At 40.1% G+C, this 18,527-nt stretch overlaps 5 protein-coding genes across 5 annotated transcripts in view; 4 read left to right on the forward strand and 1 right to left on the reverse strand.

The window, feature by feature from the left end:
* The window catches only part of LOC106951527 (olfactory receptor 52K1-like), a 61,167-nt gene that overhangs the window by 24,685 nt on the left and 17,955 nt on the right, over nt 1–18,527 (reverse strand). The gene's annotated exons all lie outside the window — the stretch shown is intronic.
* Nucleotides 3,675–4,742, forward strand: LOC106951530 (olfactory receptor 142-like). The gene has a single exon (XM_015039137.1). The coding sequence runs from the start codon at nt 3,768–3,770 to the stop codon at nt 4,695–4,697; it is 930 nt and encodes a 309-aa protein (XP_014894623.1). The 5' UTR covers nt 3,675–3,767; the 3' UTR covers nt 4,698–4,742.
* LOC106951528 (olfactory receptor 142-like) lies at nt 6,169–7,570 on the forward strand. The gene has a single exon (XM_015039135.1). It carries the CDS (start codon nt 6,377–6,379, stop codon nt 7,316–7,318), a length of 942 nt encoding a protein of 313 aa, XP_014894621.1. The 5' UTR covers nt 6,169–6,376; the 3' UTR covers nt 7,319–7,570.
* LOC106951479 (olfactory receptor 52K1-like) lies at nt 14,170–15,120 on the forward strand. The gene has a single exon (XM_015039051.1). The coding sequence runs from the start codon at nt 14,170–14,172 to the stop codon at nt 15,118–15,120; it is 951 nt and encodes a 316-aa protein (XP_014894537.1).
* Nucleotides 17,169–18,212, forward strand: LOC106951529 (olfactory receptor 52N2-like). The gene has a single exon (XM_015039136.1). The coding sequence runs from the start codon at nt 17,189–17,191 to the stop codon at nt 18,122–18,124; it is 936 nt and encodes a 311-aa protein (XP_014894622.1). The 5' UTR covers nt 17,169–17,188; the 3' UTR covers nt 18,125–18,212.

Here is an 18,527-nt window from a genome sequence, read left to right on the forward strand (position 1 = left end):
TTTACTTCCTGACTGCCCAGCCTCTTTTTAACCCGCTGATGTACGGCCTGAAGATGTCAAAAATCAGAAATATTTGTAAAAGTCTAATTATGAATAGAGACTACTGACATGGTTTTATTGTATTCAACAACCAATACAAACTGACAAATTATAGAAACAATACTAAGGTTTTTAGTGGCAGATTTTGAACTTTAAAACAAATCAAATCAGTAATGAAATAGTAATTTATTTTTAAGCAAAGGATAATTATAATATATTCAAAAATATATATTTCATATTCAAAAAGACTATAGAATGTTCAGTTTTTAAGTCAGTTTTGATGTCTATCAAAAAGTGTAACAGTAGAGAAATAAATGACAATAAAAATCTTCTTGGAGAAACGCAACTATCATCCAACTGTTCTTTAAGTTCTGTATTTCAACCATTATGATTATGAAGAGAGATGAAATATATTAACTGTTTACCTAATTAATCAATGGACTTGATATCAAAATATCTGGTAAATAAAGACAGGCAAAAGATAAAGATGACTTCTTCTTTACTCTGGCCTAATTAAAAGCTGTTAAGAGTCTTTATGCATAGAGGTGAATCATCAAACCTACAATTTTTGGCACCTTGTGCACAAAATGGATGGATAAGATATTTACTGCTGAATTCACAAAATTACAATGCAACTTTTAGTCAAGAGGCAGGGCGTTACATTTTATTTCTGACAGATGATATACGGTTTTCAAGCTTCCTCAGTGAATAAAAGTTGATGAAATTATACCCAAGAATGAATGAAAGGTGTGGTATTATCTAGAATGAATGTAAATATGTGTTTCCCCCTGTATATTCTTACAGGAAATAAATAAATAAATGTAATTTAATATTACTCTACATTCCTCAATGTATGTTCAAGTCAAAGCAGTTAGAGGTGCTCATAGGCCTCAGGTCTCCCTGGAAAGATAAGTGGGCATGAACGATGGATGGATGTTCCAACATGACTGACCAACATGGTCATGTGCACCAGGATATTTGGACCTGGAGGGTTATGAAGAATCGTGAGGATTCATCAAAACTTGAAAGTTAACACTGACTGATGCCAGATTCCCTTAGAGGCATTTAATGGTTACACAAGACCTTTTGATAAAAGGACCCAATCACTTCATGGGGCTTCTGAAGCTGCTAGAAGACCAAAAGAAAGTTCTATGGGTGGTGTTAACAACGTCCTGCACATGGCCGCCTGTTTAGACTCAACCAAGACATCCACCTCTGTGCTCTGAATCTCAATCACAACTCTAGCACTTAGAGTCTAACCTCTCTAGGCTTTACCATTCGAGCAACAAGTTCAAGCATAACTATGCAGGTGCCAAGGCCACTGGCATCATCATGCCTTAAGAGGAATATGCATAAGTAGTCTCAGAAGAACTACCTTTGAACAACTCACACCGGTAGCATTTTCTCACCAGCTAATAACCCTTTTCGAATCTGTTCTTTTCAGAAGTGTAAACCAGACTTCCACATTTCACAGTGCAAAAGCTGTAACTTGTGCACTGAGCACACACTCTTCTCCCCAGACCCCATGTCTTCATAAAAGCAAATAGGTTCCTTCTGCATCAGAAGACCAGGAATCCTCTGAAGACCTGACAATGTCTCCTCCTCATGACTGGAAACCTGGACTTACCAAATGGCCCCCATTTTTACTCAAATCTTCAATAACTCAGATCAGGCAATAGGAGAACACACCACTTTAGTAGGAGTTTGTCTTGTAATTGGTGGGTTACTGGCTTGAATCCCTGGTCGGTCCGTCTCAGATATTGTGTCCTAGGACAATGCACTTCACCTATCTGCTGGTGGTTGTCTGAGGGCCTGAAAGTGTCGGTACATATTAGCCTCTCTTCTGTCAGGCTGTCCCAGGGCAATATTGTATCTTGTCACCATCAGCATGTGAATTTGTGCAGGAATGAATGAATGACTTAGTGTAAAGTAAAAGTCCTCTGGGCTTCATAAAGCACTCGACAAGTACAGGCTATTTACCATTTACCAACTCTCCTAAGCTGTATGAGGTTGCCTCTAGCTTCATATGCCCTTCAATTACCCCTGTCCCCAGGAAGTGCACTATGAACTGTCACTTGGGCCACGAAATCCTTTGAACAACCAATCATAACGGATCTGAAGGTCATTGGAGGGCACATCCTGTGTTGTTTGCTTAACAAGCAAGCAGGTAGGCAAGTGATGCAGTCAAATTGAGACACTTCATCTACCACCTCCATTACCTAAGGATGTAGCCTGTCTGTGAACTTCAGCTCAACCTTCAACACCATCATCACTGACATCCATTATAGTCTTCAGTGAATCACTTCAGTGTTTTAGGAACAACCCTTTCCCTAGACTTAAGATGGCCCTCACACCAGGAATTGTTCTGCAGAAGGTCTAGTAGAAACTGGACTTCCTGCAGCAACTTGACTATTCATAGGTGCTGCTGGTCATCTTCTCCAAAGCCATTATTCAGTCTGTCCTGTGTTTGTCCATCACTGAACGGTTTGGCTCATCCACAGAATGGGTCCAGACTTCCTACTTCAGTATCACGTGGAGTTTTAGATAACCCAACTCTGTGCTCCACATGCTCCCACAAAGGGTTTAAAAAGGAGAACCTCTAAATCTCCTTGTTCTCTGTTAATCTCTCCAAGATTTGACTTGAGATCTTCTTAGATACTGTTCCTGAGCTTTTTCGAGGATTTCTTTATGATACCTACCATATTACCCTTTGCTTTTGATTGGTTTAAGGGCTGACTGCGCCTTTATCAGGCTGTATGCCCGAATGGTCTGAAGACAAACAGATACACCTGAACCAATGGAATTCAACAACAGAGAATATCTGCATTTCCCTATACTCCCCAAGGAGTTTGATGATTGTCCACTGTGTGGATCTTCTTCCAGTCACAATTGAAACTCTCTTTGCTTCCTAAGGTGTTTCAGGATAAACCTAACCTCCAACTCTCTATGCTGGACTTCCTGCAGCAACTTAACTATCCACAGTGCTGCTGGCCATCTTCTCCAAAGCCATTATTCAGTCTGTCCTGTGTTTGTCCAGGATCAGTTCAGAGGATGAACTGATTCCGTCTAGCATTTGGTCCCTGAGGGTTCAGAGCCAAACAGACTATGCACTTCCCTATGGGATTTGAAGATGACCATCCTAAACAATCAACCTTTTTATTATGTTATTGTTATTACCCTTCCAAGATGTACCCCAACAACACCTCTCAACCCAATAAGGTACAGTAAATAGTATGGATGTGATGGACAGATGAATGTATTCATATTCTTATTACTTTCATTATTAGTGGTAGTACTATGAACATTACTAATATTACTCGTGGTTGTGTTTCAGTGATGACAGCCATGCAGTAAGACAACCTCCCTGATGGGTCACCTGGCAACATTTCAAAACAGATTTTATATTTCTCTCTCTCCTAAACTTTCTGAACTTCAACAAACTTCTGTTAATGATGTCCCACTGCAGCTGTGGGCGTCTTAAAAACAAAATAAAACACCACAGACACACTCCCATTTGTCCAAAGAACTTCAACTGGAGAAGATGCTGTAGATGTTGGCTCCTTTTTCCAGATACCATTGACTCAAACCTTCAACCTGACCATGACTGAATGATTGTCAGTATTATTACACTGTGTCCAACATGTAGGATGGAGTTTGTGGTTAAATTCAGTTTTGTTGGTGAAATTGTTTAACTAGAGGAAGTTGTTTCATGCTCCAACTGAAATGTCATGATGGTCAACTCTACACAGGTTTTATTCTTCTTCCTGACTGCTTATATTGACTCTGGGGTTCTGGCATATTTATACTTCACTGCTGTTTTGTTTTTGTATATTTTAATCATTGTCTCCAACGTCCTGCTGATCGCGGTGATCTGTGTGAACCGGAGCTTACATGAACCCATGTACATGTTCCTCTGCAGCCTGTTTGTGAATGAACTGTATGGCAGCTCAGGCTTGTTTCCCTTCCTGCTGGTTCAGATCCTCTCTCATCTTCACTCAGTTGCTGCTCCGTTCTGCCTGCTTCAGGTTTTTATCGTCCATTCGTACGGGGCTGTTGAATTTCTAAACCTAGCTGTCATGTCGTATGACCGGTACCTCGCTATCTGCTACCCCCTGCAGTACAACACCAGGATGACGCCAACGAAGATCGCAGTGCTCATCGCTGCGAGCTGGCTGTATCCGTTTGTTGTGATGTCCTTCTCTATGACTCTGATACCAGTGAAGCTGTGTAGGAACCAGATTAACAAAGTCTACTGTGACATGCACTCTCTGGTCAAACTGGCCTGTTCGGACACGGCATTAACCAACATTTATGGACTCACTGCTACGTTCAGCACCATCTTCATCTCTTTGCTCCTGATCCTCTACAGCTACATCAAGATCCTTGCTGTGTGTTTCTCTGGGTCCAAACAGACCCGTCAGAAGGCTGTGAACACCTGCACGCCTCACCTGGCCTCCATCTTGAACTTTTCCTGCGGTGGAAGTTTTGAGGTTTCCCAGAGCAGATTTGATATGAGTTTTCTGCCAAATGTTCTGCGGATTTTTCTGTCGCTTTACTTCCTGACTGCCCAGCCTCTTTTTAACCCGCTGATGTACGGCCTGAAGATGTCAAAAATCAGAAATATTTGTAAAAGTCTAATTATGAATGCAAAACACTGACATAATTGCACCAAATTAAAAATCTTCAAAAATTAAATAATTTAGAAATAATGGCAATGTTTTTAGTGTCTGAAATTGAATCTTAAAGCAAATTGGGTCTATAATCAGACAGTGATTTGTTTTTAAGGAGCTTTCGGTTTGAGAGGATAACAATAAAATTTTCAAAAACTCATCTTTAATCTAATTTATTTCAGTAAAGTGTTTTACAGACACAAATACACTGAATAAGGTATTTTTGAATGTATCCAGATGAACATGTTTATTTTGACGCCTCGTGAAAATTTTCAGACTTCAGAAAAGCTTCACTTCACATTTTCGAGAATTCTACATTTTTAAATAAATTTTAATGTCTATCATATATTGAATTAAAGTGGAGAAACATGAGTGTTACCTCTAAATTTTATATTTCAACCACTATGGGTTTGTTTCTGTGTTTTACAGAGTCCTCTCAGTAACTGATTGGGGGATTTATTATTTATAACCCAATAATATGGACATAATTTACCAAATATCAATGATTTATTCCTTGATTAGACCCGTTTGAAAGTCTGTTACAGTGTCAACATGGACAGTAGTGGATTAGACCATTAAATCTAAATTTAATACTGATGAATTCACAAAATCACAACTCAACTCTTAGTCAATCTTTAAGTGATAACTAACATAAAATAACCGGTACTAACAACTTTATTTGCCTACTGAATAGTGTGTTAGTTTGAGCGCATTAGATTGATTTGTTTTGGATGCAGCAATGGATTATGTTAGTATAAATGAGTAAACTCCTTTTAATTATTTAAACTTTTATGCTCCTGAAAGTACAGGGTGCAGAGAAGGAGTAAAACTCATTTTTCCTTCAGATTTATTCTTTAGTCTCAGCCCTCGTATTAGCTACAGCTGTTTAGAGTGTTTTACCTTAGTCATCCAAACTGTAAAACACTAAACCCGCTAGGCCTTACTGTAATATTTTTAGATCAGGTCTCAGATTTACTCTCCGAGTTTTAATTAAATCCTGGTAAAATAANCATAGTGGGGGATTTTAACATAGTTATAGCCTAAATTTTTTTATGCTATCCTGGTCTCAGTTGGTGTTACTGTAAGAATCCAGAGACCTACCCACTCCTGTCATCATGTTAACATATGACAGTGTGAAAAAATAGCAGTACTTTCCCATAATACTGTAATGGCTGACAATTTCCAATACACCTTGAGTTTATTTCAGCAGAACCATAATGCTGTATAATACTGATATAACTTAGTTTTGTTGTATTTTCTGCTGTTCCAAAACTTCCCAACCTTCAACAAACTTCAGTTAATGAAGTCCCATTGGACATGAGGGTGTATTAAAAACGTCATAAGGACCACAGAGGAGGAACCGCTCAGTTCTGGAGGGAGGGGCACTGATGATGTTCCCACGCTGGCTGTGAGGAGGAAGGTGTCTCCTGTGTTTGGGTCAATCTTCAGTGTCCTGTGATGATGTTAGAGATGTTGGTCCCAATCTCCAGTTACTGTTGACTCAAACCTTCAGCCTGATCAGGACTGAGTGATGAAAATCCTCAAAGATTGTTGTCAGTATTATTACACTGTGTCCAACATGTAGGATGGAGTTTGTGGTTAAATTCAGTTTTGTTGGTGAAATTGTTTAACTAGAGGAAGTTGTTTCATGCTCCAACTGAAATGTCATGATGGTCAACTCTACACAGGTTTTATTCTTCTTCCTGACTGCTTATATTGACTCTGGGGTTCTGGCATATTTATACTTCACTGCTGTTTTGTTTTTGTATATTTTAATCATTGTCTCCAACGTCCTGCTGATCGCGGTGATCTGTGTGAACCGGAGCTTACATGAACCCATGTACATGTTCCTCTGCAGCCTGTTTGTGAATGAACTGTATGGCAGCTCAGGCTTGTTTCCCTTCCTGCTGGTTCAGATCCTCTCTCATCTTCACTCAGTTGCTGCTCCGTTCTGCCTGCTTCAGGTTTTTATCGTCCATTCGTACGGGGCTGTTGAATTTCTAAACCTAGCTGTCATGTCGTATGACCGGTACCTCGCTATCTGCTACCCCCTGCAGTACAACACCAGGATGACGCCAACGAAGATCGCAGTGCTCATCGCTGCGAGCTGGCTGTATCCGTTTGTGGCGATGTCCTTCATGATGTCTCTGATACCAGTGAAGCTGTGTAGGAACCAGATTAACAAAGTCTACTGTGACATGCACTCTCTGGTCAAACTGGCCTGTTCGGACACGGCATTAACCAACATTTATGGACTCACTGCTACATTCAGCACCATCTTCATCTCTTTGCTCCTGATCCTCTACAGCTACATCAAGATCCTTGCTGTGTGTTTCTCTGGGTCCAAACAGACCCGTCAGAAGGCTGTGAACACCTGCACGCCTCACCTGGCCTCCATCTTGAACTTTTCCTGCGGTGGGAGTTTCGAGATTTCCCAGAGCAGATTTGATATGAGTTTCCTGCCAAATGTTCTGCGGCTTTTTCTGTCGCTTTACTTCCTGACTGCCCAGCCTCTTTTTAACCCGCTGATGTACGGCCTGAAGATGTCAAAAATCAGAAATATTTGTAAAAGTCTAATTATGAATTCTGAATATTTTAAAAAAGCATAATACATAAGAATAAAAGTAATGTTTTTAGAGCCTGATGTTGACATATCAAATCCAATATTTTATTGGTTCCATTAATATGGCTTCCAGAGGATTTATAAAACATCTTTAAAAAGATTTCTTTTAACCGTTGTTATTTTTTTCCAACAGGTCTTAAGCACAAAAAGACAGAGTTAAGTATTTTAGAGAGAAAGTCAGAAGAAAATCTGATAATTTTAACATAATGTAAAACCAACTGAAAGTTTTTAGTTTTTATAAAAGCTGCATGTATAACTTTTAAATTAAATCCAATGTCTATCAAAATGTTGCAACAGTGGAGAAAAATATGAGAATAAAGAATTTTCTTCCTGGATAAATGTGAGTTTCATCTGGCTGCTGTCTGACATCTTTAGATCAACCATAATTTTTTTTTCTTTGCAGATTCTTCTCAGAAAGTTATAGTAGATAAATTTATTGTTTATAATTTGTATATAGTTCACCAAATTAATCAACATGACATGACCTGGTAAATAAGGAGAAGTTATGCATAAAGTTGTCAGGTAGCAGAGTAAACGTCGGTGGATATGGTCAGTGTAGTATTTCATAGCACACTGGTTCTGGGCTTGGGCCAAAGATTTACACTGAGGGAAACCAAAAAGGCAAGCTATGAATCCCTGACTCTGCTTTAGTTTACGGTTTATGCTGAGGTAAAAACCAAACATCAGAAAGTGTGTGCTGTGTCTGCAAAAAGAGACTGACTTGATAGTTTATTGGAGATTCGTCTACTTTCAACCCTGAGACCCCTTCAGAGCCGATGCACAGATTTTTAATTTCCTTGTTGACCTGGATAAATAAAAAAAACTTTCTTTGTTCAGTAAAGTCTGTGTAAATAGTGTAATCTTCATAGAGCTCTAACATTGACCTTTTGAAGGTGACACTGTGTACGACATGTTGGTCCCAAGGCCTGGCACCGTAACAAATTTTTCTGCATGATAAACTGTCCCAGAAGTTACGACGATAAATGATAATGTTGCTGTGACACCACGTCAAGGAATATAATGATAATAATGGCATAATACCACAAGAATACGTTCTCAAAGATCAATAAATCTTCATTTCTAATTAACATTTACCACCAAATTAGTAAACAACAGAAATAGCAAATCAAACGAATTATGAAGTTTCTGTAAACAAATCTGTCCTTAAAAAAAAAAGGTTTAGTTGAGACCAAAGCACCAGACTGAAGACGTTCATCATCTGGTTTTTAGCATAAAGAGAGAAAAGACAAAAAGAAAATCATGCAAATAGAAATTAAGGTTGTTTTAATTTATCATGCCATGAATTGATTTACTGATTATTGCAACAGACATATTGGTCACCTTTAAACTGCTGATATTATGAGGATGTTTCAGGAAAGATGTTCTGTGCATAAAAACGTAGAACAGAGGGTCTCCGCTCATTACAGGCCCTTATTGCATCATACGGATTATTGCACAGATCTGGATGAATCTTAGCTGAATCATAAGAGAGTTCCCAAAGAAATATTAACAGTTCAGACCACACAACTACTGCGTCTGGTTTTTGTTGTCACACAGGACCAGATGATATGGAAAAACCTCCAGTTGAAGGTTCTGTTAACCCAAAACTCTCTGAAACAGGACACTATGAAACTCAGTATTTGCTGTGTTCTGGTGAAAAACATCCTAATAGCCGTCCCACATCTGTTTTTTCTTCAGACATAGACTTCCAGTCTCCAGTAGGAGTGAACTCATGATGAACAAAGCCTGTCGGATCACAGAATGGGGTCAGTGGGATGTTGAGGCACTTAGTATAGAGAGGTGGCCATCTTTCATCAGTCAGTGACCACAGACCTCCAGCACTCTTGTGCTGTTGAGATTAGCCAAGAGCAAAGCAAGAACAACTTAATGGATTTGGTTTTCACTGTGAGCAGCTGAAATTTTTCTCGTTTGTTGTGAATCTTTGGGGCGATGGCGGTGATGGTGGCAGGAGTTCGTCCTGTAGCAGGACGGTTGGTAGTTCAAGCTCTGGTCTTTGTTGTGTCCTTGGGTAAAACGCTTCACCGAAGCACCTGCTAGTGGTCAGAAGGGCTGATGGCGCTGGCGCCTCTGTCAGACTGCCTCCGGGCAGCACTGGCTACTATCCAGCATCTATCAGCATGGTAATGTATGCATGAATGGGAATGACTGATTTCATTGTAAATCTTCTTAGTTTCCCAAAAAGCAGCTATGCATGTCTAATTTCATTTCATTTTTAAAGCCAAACTATCAATCTGACATCACTGAGTTTTCATTGACCATACAATTGCGCAATTTGACATTTAAAAAATAAAATTGCTTAACGGACACACAAAAAAATTCTTTAAAAAATTCTCGTTTTTCGATTAAAAAATGTTGCCCCTTTGATAAGGCTGTATCAGAATTGGATTATTTCACAAAACTGCAATGGAAACTTTTTCCTCATCACACAAGTCACATAATCAACAACTGGTTGATGCCGCTGGTGCAAACAACGAAGACGACGACAGGAAGTAGTTGGAGGATGATGGTGCAATATGATTTTTAATGACTTGTCGCGTGAACAAATGTGTTTGTTTGATTTTAATTGGATTTCTTATTTAATGGAAATACCGCAATTACAAACTTTTGTTTTTTCAACATTAGCGGAAAACAGGCATTTATTAAGGAAATTCAGCTGAGAAGAGAAACTCCGCTGTCATTAGCCGAGTTGTCAGCTAAACTGACGACACTTTTAAGATTCTATAATAAAAGATTTTTATCATGCTCCTTTTTATTAGACAAACTTCTCTTCCTCTTTTTGGCTAAAAATTCACAAAGTGAAGATACAGAAAGGGAGGAATTTGAATATGCCGGATTAACATGAATCTTTGGGGTAAATTACCTAAAATGATTTGAGACTTTAGGAAAGTTCAGTTTCCAGTTTGATAGAAACCTAATGACTGACTGTCTGTTTCAACAGGCAGACATAAAGGTGACTGAAAAGACTCCCAATCTTCAGATGATGTTGCTAAAACTAAATGAATTTAAGTTATATGGTGAGTTGCATCACCATATAATAAAGTTTGTCCTTGTTTTGCCATCCTTCCTCGGTTAAGCACAGTGGAGAATAAACACCCAACGCAGCAACCTGGAGCTGACTGGTGGTTACCATGGCAACAGCAGAGCATCCTCTCCTGGTTTCTCCCACTGCTGGCTGCACTAATTGTCCTGCGTCATAATGTCCACACAGAGACGCCCTCTGGGCCCGGCGTTGTGCTCCAAATGGTGAAACTAGGGCTCTCCACAGGGGCTCATTACCGATGCGACACAGTTAGCACGATGTAACCACACAGATGACCTCCAGGAGTGACCTTGACAGCACCCTGCAGCTCAGAGTGGTTTCATCCGTTACTGCAGTTTCATGACCCAGAAAAAAAAAGTAATGGATGCAATCTGAAAAGCTCGAACAGAGCGGGCCTTCCACAAATAAACTCTGAACTTCAGCTGCCATTTTATTAAAAAATTATTTTTACTTGTAGGTTATTTTTTGGACACCTCTTTTGAATTTTGAAAGGATCTTTCCGTTACTTGATAGCAACTTTTGATGACTGTACCTGTGCAACAGGACTACAGTTCCCATAATGCTTTTCGGCACAGAATGTCTGGACTCTGCATGTTCCAGGGCTTCCAGAAAAACATGTTGTGATCTACAGTATCTGGGTTTCGGTGGGATCATGGTATGGGCTTGTCTCGTGGTAAAGCTCATTTCCTTTTTATCTACACTACTGCGTTATATGGGTTTGACAGTGGGGTTACTAAACTTCATAGCTTCTTATTCATACTGCCAGCACTGTGCCAGAAAAGAGCAGGACCTCTGGCCAGGTCTCAGGGAAAGTTGTTCCTCTTTGCATCTTCACCGTTTTCTGGTCCCGTCAACTCTCTGCTGGTTACATCTGGATGCTTCTGCTACTTTGGCTCCATTGGACACCTTTAGACAGATCTCTGTTCCAACTAAACCCCCAATCCAGCGATCTCCTGGTCATAATACACACAGAGTTTCTGCATGTGGGCCTCATTCCTGCCTCTGAGTTGGTCCGAAGACTCCATGACCTTCTACAAGCTCCTGGCGTGGCTGTATGAACCCTCAGCAACCCTCAAAGTAGCATCTGCTTCCCAGCATATTCCTTCTGTTGCATAGGTTTCAAAGGCATTTGGAGTTATCTGCTTAGACTGGGAATTCTCAAAAAACACCAACAAACTTGGATGTAGGCACAAAGTGGGAAAGTCCACCTTTGCAGAGGAATGGGAAAGAACAATCGGTACCAGCTCTGATGGACTCGCTTCTGTTAGTCTGCTGCTATGTAGCTTCTGTGTGTTAATGGGTGAATGACTGGATGTAGTGTAAAGTCCTTTGGAGTTCTCCGGACTGGATAAAGAACTATAAAAGAGCATGCCATTCCTACTTAACATACAAAGTACTCCAACGTCACTTCTTCAGACTGTCTACTAGAGAACGGCCGTCCACAATGAGCCTGGTTCTGCTTCTCCTGTTAAAGAGGAGTTTCTCCTCTCAGTAGATGCTTGTCCATGAATGCCTTAAATAATAAATTGAACATGACTGCGTTATGTGAATTACAGCATCAGTCGGACTGGGCGTGTGACCAGATTGAACTGACTTTTCATTTTAAAATGCCTTGAGATGATATGTTGTGAATTTACACTATAGAAATAAAGTAACTTGAATCAAACTGTAAATTAACAGTTACATATTTGTGGGATTTTGTTCTACAGTTAGGTGCAAATATTGACAACTTTAAAAAAATTATATTTGTTGATCAATATGTATCTTTACTCACGCAATGTTTGGTGCGACCAACAGATTGAAACATTCCTTACTTTTTTCTTTTTGTTTTGTTTATATCTGATAAGAAGAGCCTGGCATCAACAAACATCCTGCTTTGATCTAGTTGTATTTGTTTCAAACATCCACAATGCTTTCATTTTACAGTGTGTATTTTGTCAACAGCGACATATGGACGTTTGTAATCCATTTTTTATACTTTAGCATCCAGCGAAGCTTTTGCTGCTTAGCGTCTCGGTTTGGTTGCTCAGCGCTTTGTCTCCGTGGGGAGTTGGACCTCCAGCAGAATCAGAATATAAAGCTGCGGCATCAGAGGTTTTTACAGTAAGAGATATTTTCACTTTCCAGCAGCTGAAATCCTGTAGGATCCAATCTGTGGTTTCAGCTTCGATCTGCTGGGTATTAATGATGCTGATGAGCTTTTCCAAACAGTCAAAGGATCTTATTGTAGTGAAATATTCTCCACCTGCTCCTCAAACTATTGTGTGCATTTAGTATTAATGTGGATTCCTTTAAACTTTAAATATAGTAAATATTTCACGTTATTAACTTGTTTCTTCTATAAACTTCACATTGTTTAGTAAGTATTGATGCTCAGCTCTGCATAAGAGTTTCCAGATATAAGATTCGTCTATAAAATCTGAGCTTCTCATTTCCTCTCATGATTGTAGATCTTACATGATGATCTCTCTGCTTTGCTCCGTTTTCTGATCAGTTTCTGTGTTTGACACAAAACCAACAGGGCTGAAGGTAAAGATTCAGGCTTCTCAGTTTTAGTGACAAGTTTGAACCGATGGTAGACAGTCGTCAGATAAACAACAAATAATTACATTTTTCCATGATATCAGTTTATTTAATAACTCAGTTGTGGTTTCTATCTGACTCTCTCTTTGTTTGGTGTTCAGGGATTATGGTTCATGTTTGCTTTCCTGTGTTGCTTCTGTTTAAAAAGGTTTGCAGACATTTGTTTCTCCACCGCCCCATGAAGGTCCAACCACAGCATTTCTTTAAGATTGAAGTCTGATCTTTATCTTAAACACAATGAATCTTTTCTTTTTTCAGCCATTCTGCTGTAGATCTGGTGCTGTGCTCGGGATCGTCACTCTGTTGATCACCCAGTTTGGGACAAGCTTCAGCTGTTGGACTGATACACAAACACTGGACTCTACAAGACTTTGGTTTATAGTTTAAATCGAGGGCAGCGGGGCATCCTGGAGCTTTGGCTGCAAACAGTGTTCACAGGCTGAGGAGGACTCAGTCCTTTGAATTAAATGAGTTGGAGAGGTGTCCAAGAATCGATGGACACCAACCCTTGAGGCCGTTGAGGGACATTGCTCTGCATGTTTGAGATGTCTTTCTCTGCTTCACACACCTGATTTAAATAAATGGTTCATTGCAGAAGTTAGAGAGGGAATGGCCCTTAAGGATGAGCTCTGTTCTGCATCTTCTGTCATTTATGGGTCGTATTGTCTGTTGATTGACTGTCGGTCCAAATTTTGTGTTTTTAACTTCAGCATAGTTCATGTTGCTATGTGCTTTAACATGCGACATATTTTCAGCCTTGCACAGATTTTCTGTGCCACACTGGTATCTTCCAGTTTTGGACTATAAAGCTTTGGTTTTGCCTTTAACCCTTCTGGTCTTAGCGCGACGCTCAGGCAAAGTGCGACAGATGCACAATCAGACAACGAGGAAGTGATGGGTGTGTCCTGTCAGCGCATCAGTTCCCAACTTTGAAAAAACGTACGTGGGGTCAGTGCAACCCTGCCAGGACTGCGCACAGAGTAAAAAAAATTCACACAGAGTCCACTGCACCCACTCTTGGGACTGCAGGAGGGTTTAAAAATGATGTGAAATTCAAAACTTAGCATGAAAGTCAACTAAAAACAAAAGTATATTGATTTGTTCATAGTATTCATGAGACAGAAAGAAACTAATGTTTCTGTCTTTGTTTTCAGGCATCAAGGCTGTAACAGGCGGGATTAAGTAAAAAGAAGATGCAGAACGTCTCTTCACAGCAGCACTTTATCCTGAATGGTTTTGCAGAACTGGGCGACCTGAGGCCGGTCCTCTTCGTCCCGTTCCTCCTCATGTTCATCGTGGCTCTGCTGGCCAACTCTCTGCTGGTTTATGTCGTCGTTTCTCAAAGGAGCCTTCATCAGCCTATGAGCATCCTCATCGCCGGCATGGCTTGTGTTGATCTCTGCCTCCCAGTGTTCTTTGTTCCCAAAATGTTGCTCAGCTTCCTGTTTGACTGGAAGGGGATCTCTCTGATTGGCTGCCTGGTTCAGATGCACTTCATTCACTTCTTTGGAGCGTTTCAGTCCACCATCCTGTTGTGGATGGCTCTGGATCGATACTTTGCTATTTGTACGCCACTTCACTACCATGAACTGATGGCGCTGCAGAGATTCCTGAAGTTTATCGTCCCACTGGTTGTCAGAAACATGCTCCTCATCTCTCTGTTTGTGAGTTTGGCAGGAAAGCTGTCGTTCTGCAGGAATGTGATGAACCACTGTTTCTGTGAGCACATGGCCTTGGTGGAGCTGGCCTGTGGCTCCACCGCCATCAACAACCATGTAGGTCTGCTTACCGTCTTCCTCATCCCTGTGTTTGACTTCTTGTTTATCGCTGCATCTTACATTCTGATAATCAGCACCATGTTGAGGTCCAGCAGCACCAGCGTCAAAGCATTACACACCTGCATCACTCATGCAATGGTGATCACGGTTAGCTTAGCCGTGGCTCTCATTGCTTTACTTTCATATCGGATAAAGAATGAACTTCCTGCAGCTGTCCGAGTTTTCTTCAGCACCATGTACCTGTTGTTCCCGAGCTGCTTCAACCCGATCATCTATGGCATCAGAACCACTGAGATCAGGCAGCACATGCTAACGACGCTGACGCACTGGAAACGATTGGTCCAAACTGAACCTTCGTGTTCCTAAATACTCAAATAAGGATGCTGCTGTTGAATTTACAGTAAAACATGTTGATGGGAGACTGAAGGCATAAATATTTCAAACACTAACATCACTGCAGATCATTATTCTCTGGTTCAAGATGGGATTAGTGGTTAGCATTATGTGGTTATATATTAAACCATGTGGTTTAATTCAATTAAAAAATACTTTATCGATCCCAAAGAGATGCTAAATGTTGTAACTGATGGCTGTGAGCAGAAAGGGCCTCCTGTAGCAGTCTGTATTTCAGCAGCTCTGAATAAGCTTCCAAGAGACACTCTGTTGTATCACAGTCTGATGAAGACGATAATCAGGGTAGTGCATAACCTTCTTTGTTCTATGTGAAGAGTATTTATTTTCTTCCTTACTTTGTAACTTATTCCAGTCCTAGTTCAGCTCCTCTGTGTCTATTATTCACATTTCACCCAAAAATAATCAAATAATCAATCATGTTGGGTAAAATATTTCAGACGGTCATGCCAAGGTCACCATCTGTCAAGTTCAACCCTGTAGCGATCCCAGGAATGGGCGAGCAAACTTCCTATGAGCTGCCCCCAAGTGACTCAGGAAAGGAAATGTGCCCCACCTTTTCTTTAAAACGTCGGAGTAACTGAACATATAAAAGGTCCGAGTCAGTGGGAGTCTGGTTTCAGAGCCAGGTAAAGAAGGTATGAGCAGACGTTCAGTAACAGGTGAAACTATCAAAGCTGAACTGCCAGCAGATTATCATTTAAATTCAAATCATTTCTGTTGTTCTAACTTTGGTCTCACTCTATTTATTCTCCTTCAATCTTTCAGGGATTTGAGCCTAACACAGGAACATTTAATGATCTTTTTCAGTGTTTTAACATGTGTTTTCAGATCAAAACCACTCTTTTTAAGGTTTGTCTGATGAGAAAATTCCTCTTGGTTGTTTCAACATGCATGTTTAAAATGTTGCCAATATGTTTTCTTTCAAAATCACAATCTGAACTGATGTAGTTCAGGGGTCAGCAGGGAACCAGAACTTTATTCCTTTAAACATACATTGCTGATGTGCAAAATTAGTATTTGTGGTATTTTCGATTTTAACAATTTACAATACAATTATGTTGGTAAGTGTAATTTGTTTGCAACTTGTTCAGCTTTTAGCTGCTTTTCTTCTCTAGTTGGATGTCATATTAAAGCAGATGAAGGTGTTTTCCTGCCATCTTAAACTCTGAATGTTTTCAAAAGATAAAACTTCCAATGAGAAAATTATTGTGATTACATTCCAAATCTTCAGGATCACTCTTCACTCTCCTCTGTTTTTGTTCCAGTACAAAAAGAAGAAATGTGAGAAACTGTCGGTGTAGAAAGTTTATGTAACAAATACTTATTTTTACTAAGTATTTTAATGACAATATGAGTTTATGTAGGTGCAAAGACACTTATTTAACAAGTTAAATAAAATACATGTTGTAAATACAGGTAAAAACTTAAACTCAAAACCTAGCCTAAAATACTTCAGATAAAAATCAAACATTATCTAGAGAAAACCTTCTACAAAGCAAGTGATTTGTTTTGCTCCATCAGTGATAAAATAACACAAAACATGTTTATGACTTCTAAAAAATGGTCAAATTAATTTTTCATGAAACCAAAGTATTTTAAATGCATGTAATATCTCTTTTTTTCTATGGGATATGGAGAGTTTAACAGTTGGCTTGGATTTAGGTTTTCTTTTATTTGATGTGTTGTTTATGCTGAGGGGTTTTCTACAGTTCATTGCATTTATTTGATTCAGGTGTGCTGGTTGCATCTAAATGTTGCAGAGCAGTAGTTTTCAAGGATGCTAATGACAGGACAACAGGCCATGAAGGCCACAAATCTGTCAGTTCATAGTTTCCAACTACAACTTAAAAACCAAAACTTTTGGATGAGGCAACATGTCTTCAACATCAGAAGTAATTCAACTGCTTTCATTTATGTATGGTTGGTTGGTTGGAAATCAATATTGACCTGATTTTCTTTTTTCTACTTGTTTTTCAGGCTGACCCTGAAGCTGTGGACCAGGACGGTTTGGTAGAAGACGATGATGGAACCACTGAAGGAAAACATTTCTTCACATGAATACTTCATCTTCAGTGGCTTCAGTGAACTTGGAGCTCTGAAATCCTTCATTTCTATCCCCTTCCTGATTCTGTTCTTTGTGTCTCTGTTTGCCAACTCCCTGCTGATCTATGTGGTCATTTCACAGAGGAGCCTCCTCTCCCCGATGTACATCCTCATCGCCTGCTTGTCATTTGTTGATATGTGCCTGCCACTGATTCTCATCCCCACCCTGTTGCTGAACGTCTTGTTCAACTCGAGCGGGATCTCTCTGAGCGGCTGCCTGGTTCAGATGTTTTTGATTCACATGTTAGGCGCTTGTCAGTCGGCTCTTCTGGTCTGGATGGAATTGGACCGATACTTTGCCATCTGCAGGCCCCTTTCCTACCATGATCGCATGTCTTTACCTGGATTCCTCAGGTTTATCATCCCTGTTCTCATCAGGGATGTGATCATGGTGTCAGCGGTTGTGATTCTAGCAGGTAAAGTGTTGTACTGCTTCAGGAATGTGATAAACCACTGTGTCTGTGAACACATGGCCTTGGTGGAGTTGGGCTGTGGCAGCACAGCCATTAACAGTCTGGTTGGGTTATTAGGAGTTTTTATGGTCACTGTAGTTGATTTCTTGTGCATCACTGCTTCATATATAATCATATTCCACTCTGTGCTGCGTTCAGGTAAATCCAGCGCTAAAGCTCTGCACACCTGCTTCACTCACATCATCGTCATGGTCATCAGTTTGACCTTCTTACTCACGGCTTACTTGGCGTATCGGATGAACAGTCTCCCAAACGCTGGCCGTCTCTTCGTCAGCATCATGTACATGTTCCTTCCCAGCTGTATAAACCCGATCATCTACGGAGTCAGAACCACTGAGATTCGACAAAGTATCCTCAAAGTGCTGTTTACTTATCAGTAGGCAAGAACTGTCAAACATTTTTTAAAAATAAAAAATACATTTTAGTAAAGAACTTTTTCAGTCATCCTACTAAATCTCAAAACGAGAGGATCCGGTTTGGTGGCCTTAGGATCGCATCTCTGCTTTTTGCAGATGATGCGATCTTATGGGCTTCACTGCAGCGGTTTGTAGCCAAGTGTGAAGCTGCTCAGGGTCAGTGCCTCCAAATCCAAGGTCATGGTCTTGAGCCAGAAAAGGGTAGAGTGCCTTCTCCGGGTCTGACACTTCGAAGAGCCTCTGACACAGGGGACGATGCAAGGAATTAATCCATGCTACAACTAGGCCTGTCACGATAACAAATTTTGCTGAGCGATTGTCTAAAAAAATTATTGCGATAAACGATAGTATTGTTTCAAGACCTTTT

The sequence above is a fragment of the Poecilia latipinna genome, unplaced genomic scaffold, assembly GCF_001443285.1.
Source record: "Poecilia latipinna isolate Pla-1442-1.1 unplaced genomic scaffold, P_latipinna-1.0 Scaffold462, whole genome shotgun sequence".
NCBI classification, from domain to species: domain Eukaryota; kingdom Metazoa; phylum Chordata; class Actinopteri; order Cyprinodontiformes; family Poeciliidae; genus Poecilia; species Poecilia latipinna.

Bases quoted from the DNA above. Each gene is read 5' to 3' on its own strand.
- LOC106951479 (XM_015039051.1), top strand. From the start codon at position 14,170: ATGCAGAACGTCTCTTCACAGCAGCACTTTATCCTGAATGGTTTTGCA.
- LOC106951528 (XM_015039135.1), top strand. From the start codon at position 6,377: ATGATGGTCAACTCTACACAGGTTTTATTCTTCTTCCTGACTGCTTAT.
- LOC106951529 (XM_015039136.1), top strand. From the start codon at position 17,189: ATGATGGAACCACTGAAGGAAAACATTTCTTCACATGAATACTTCATC.
- LOC106951530 (XM_015039137.1), top strand. From the start codon at position 3,768: ATGATGGTCAACTCTACACAGGTTTTATTCTTCTTCCTGACTGCTTAT.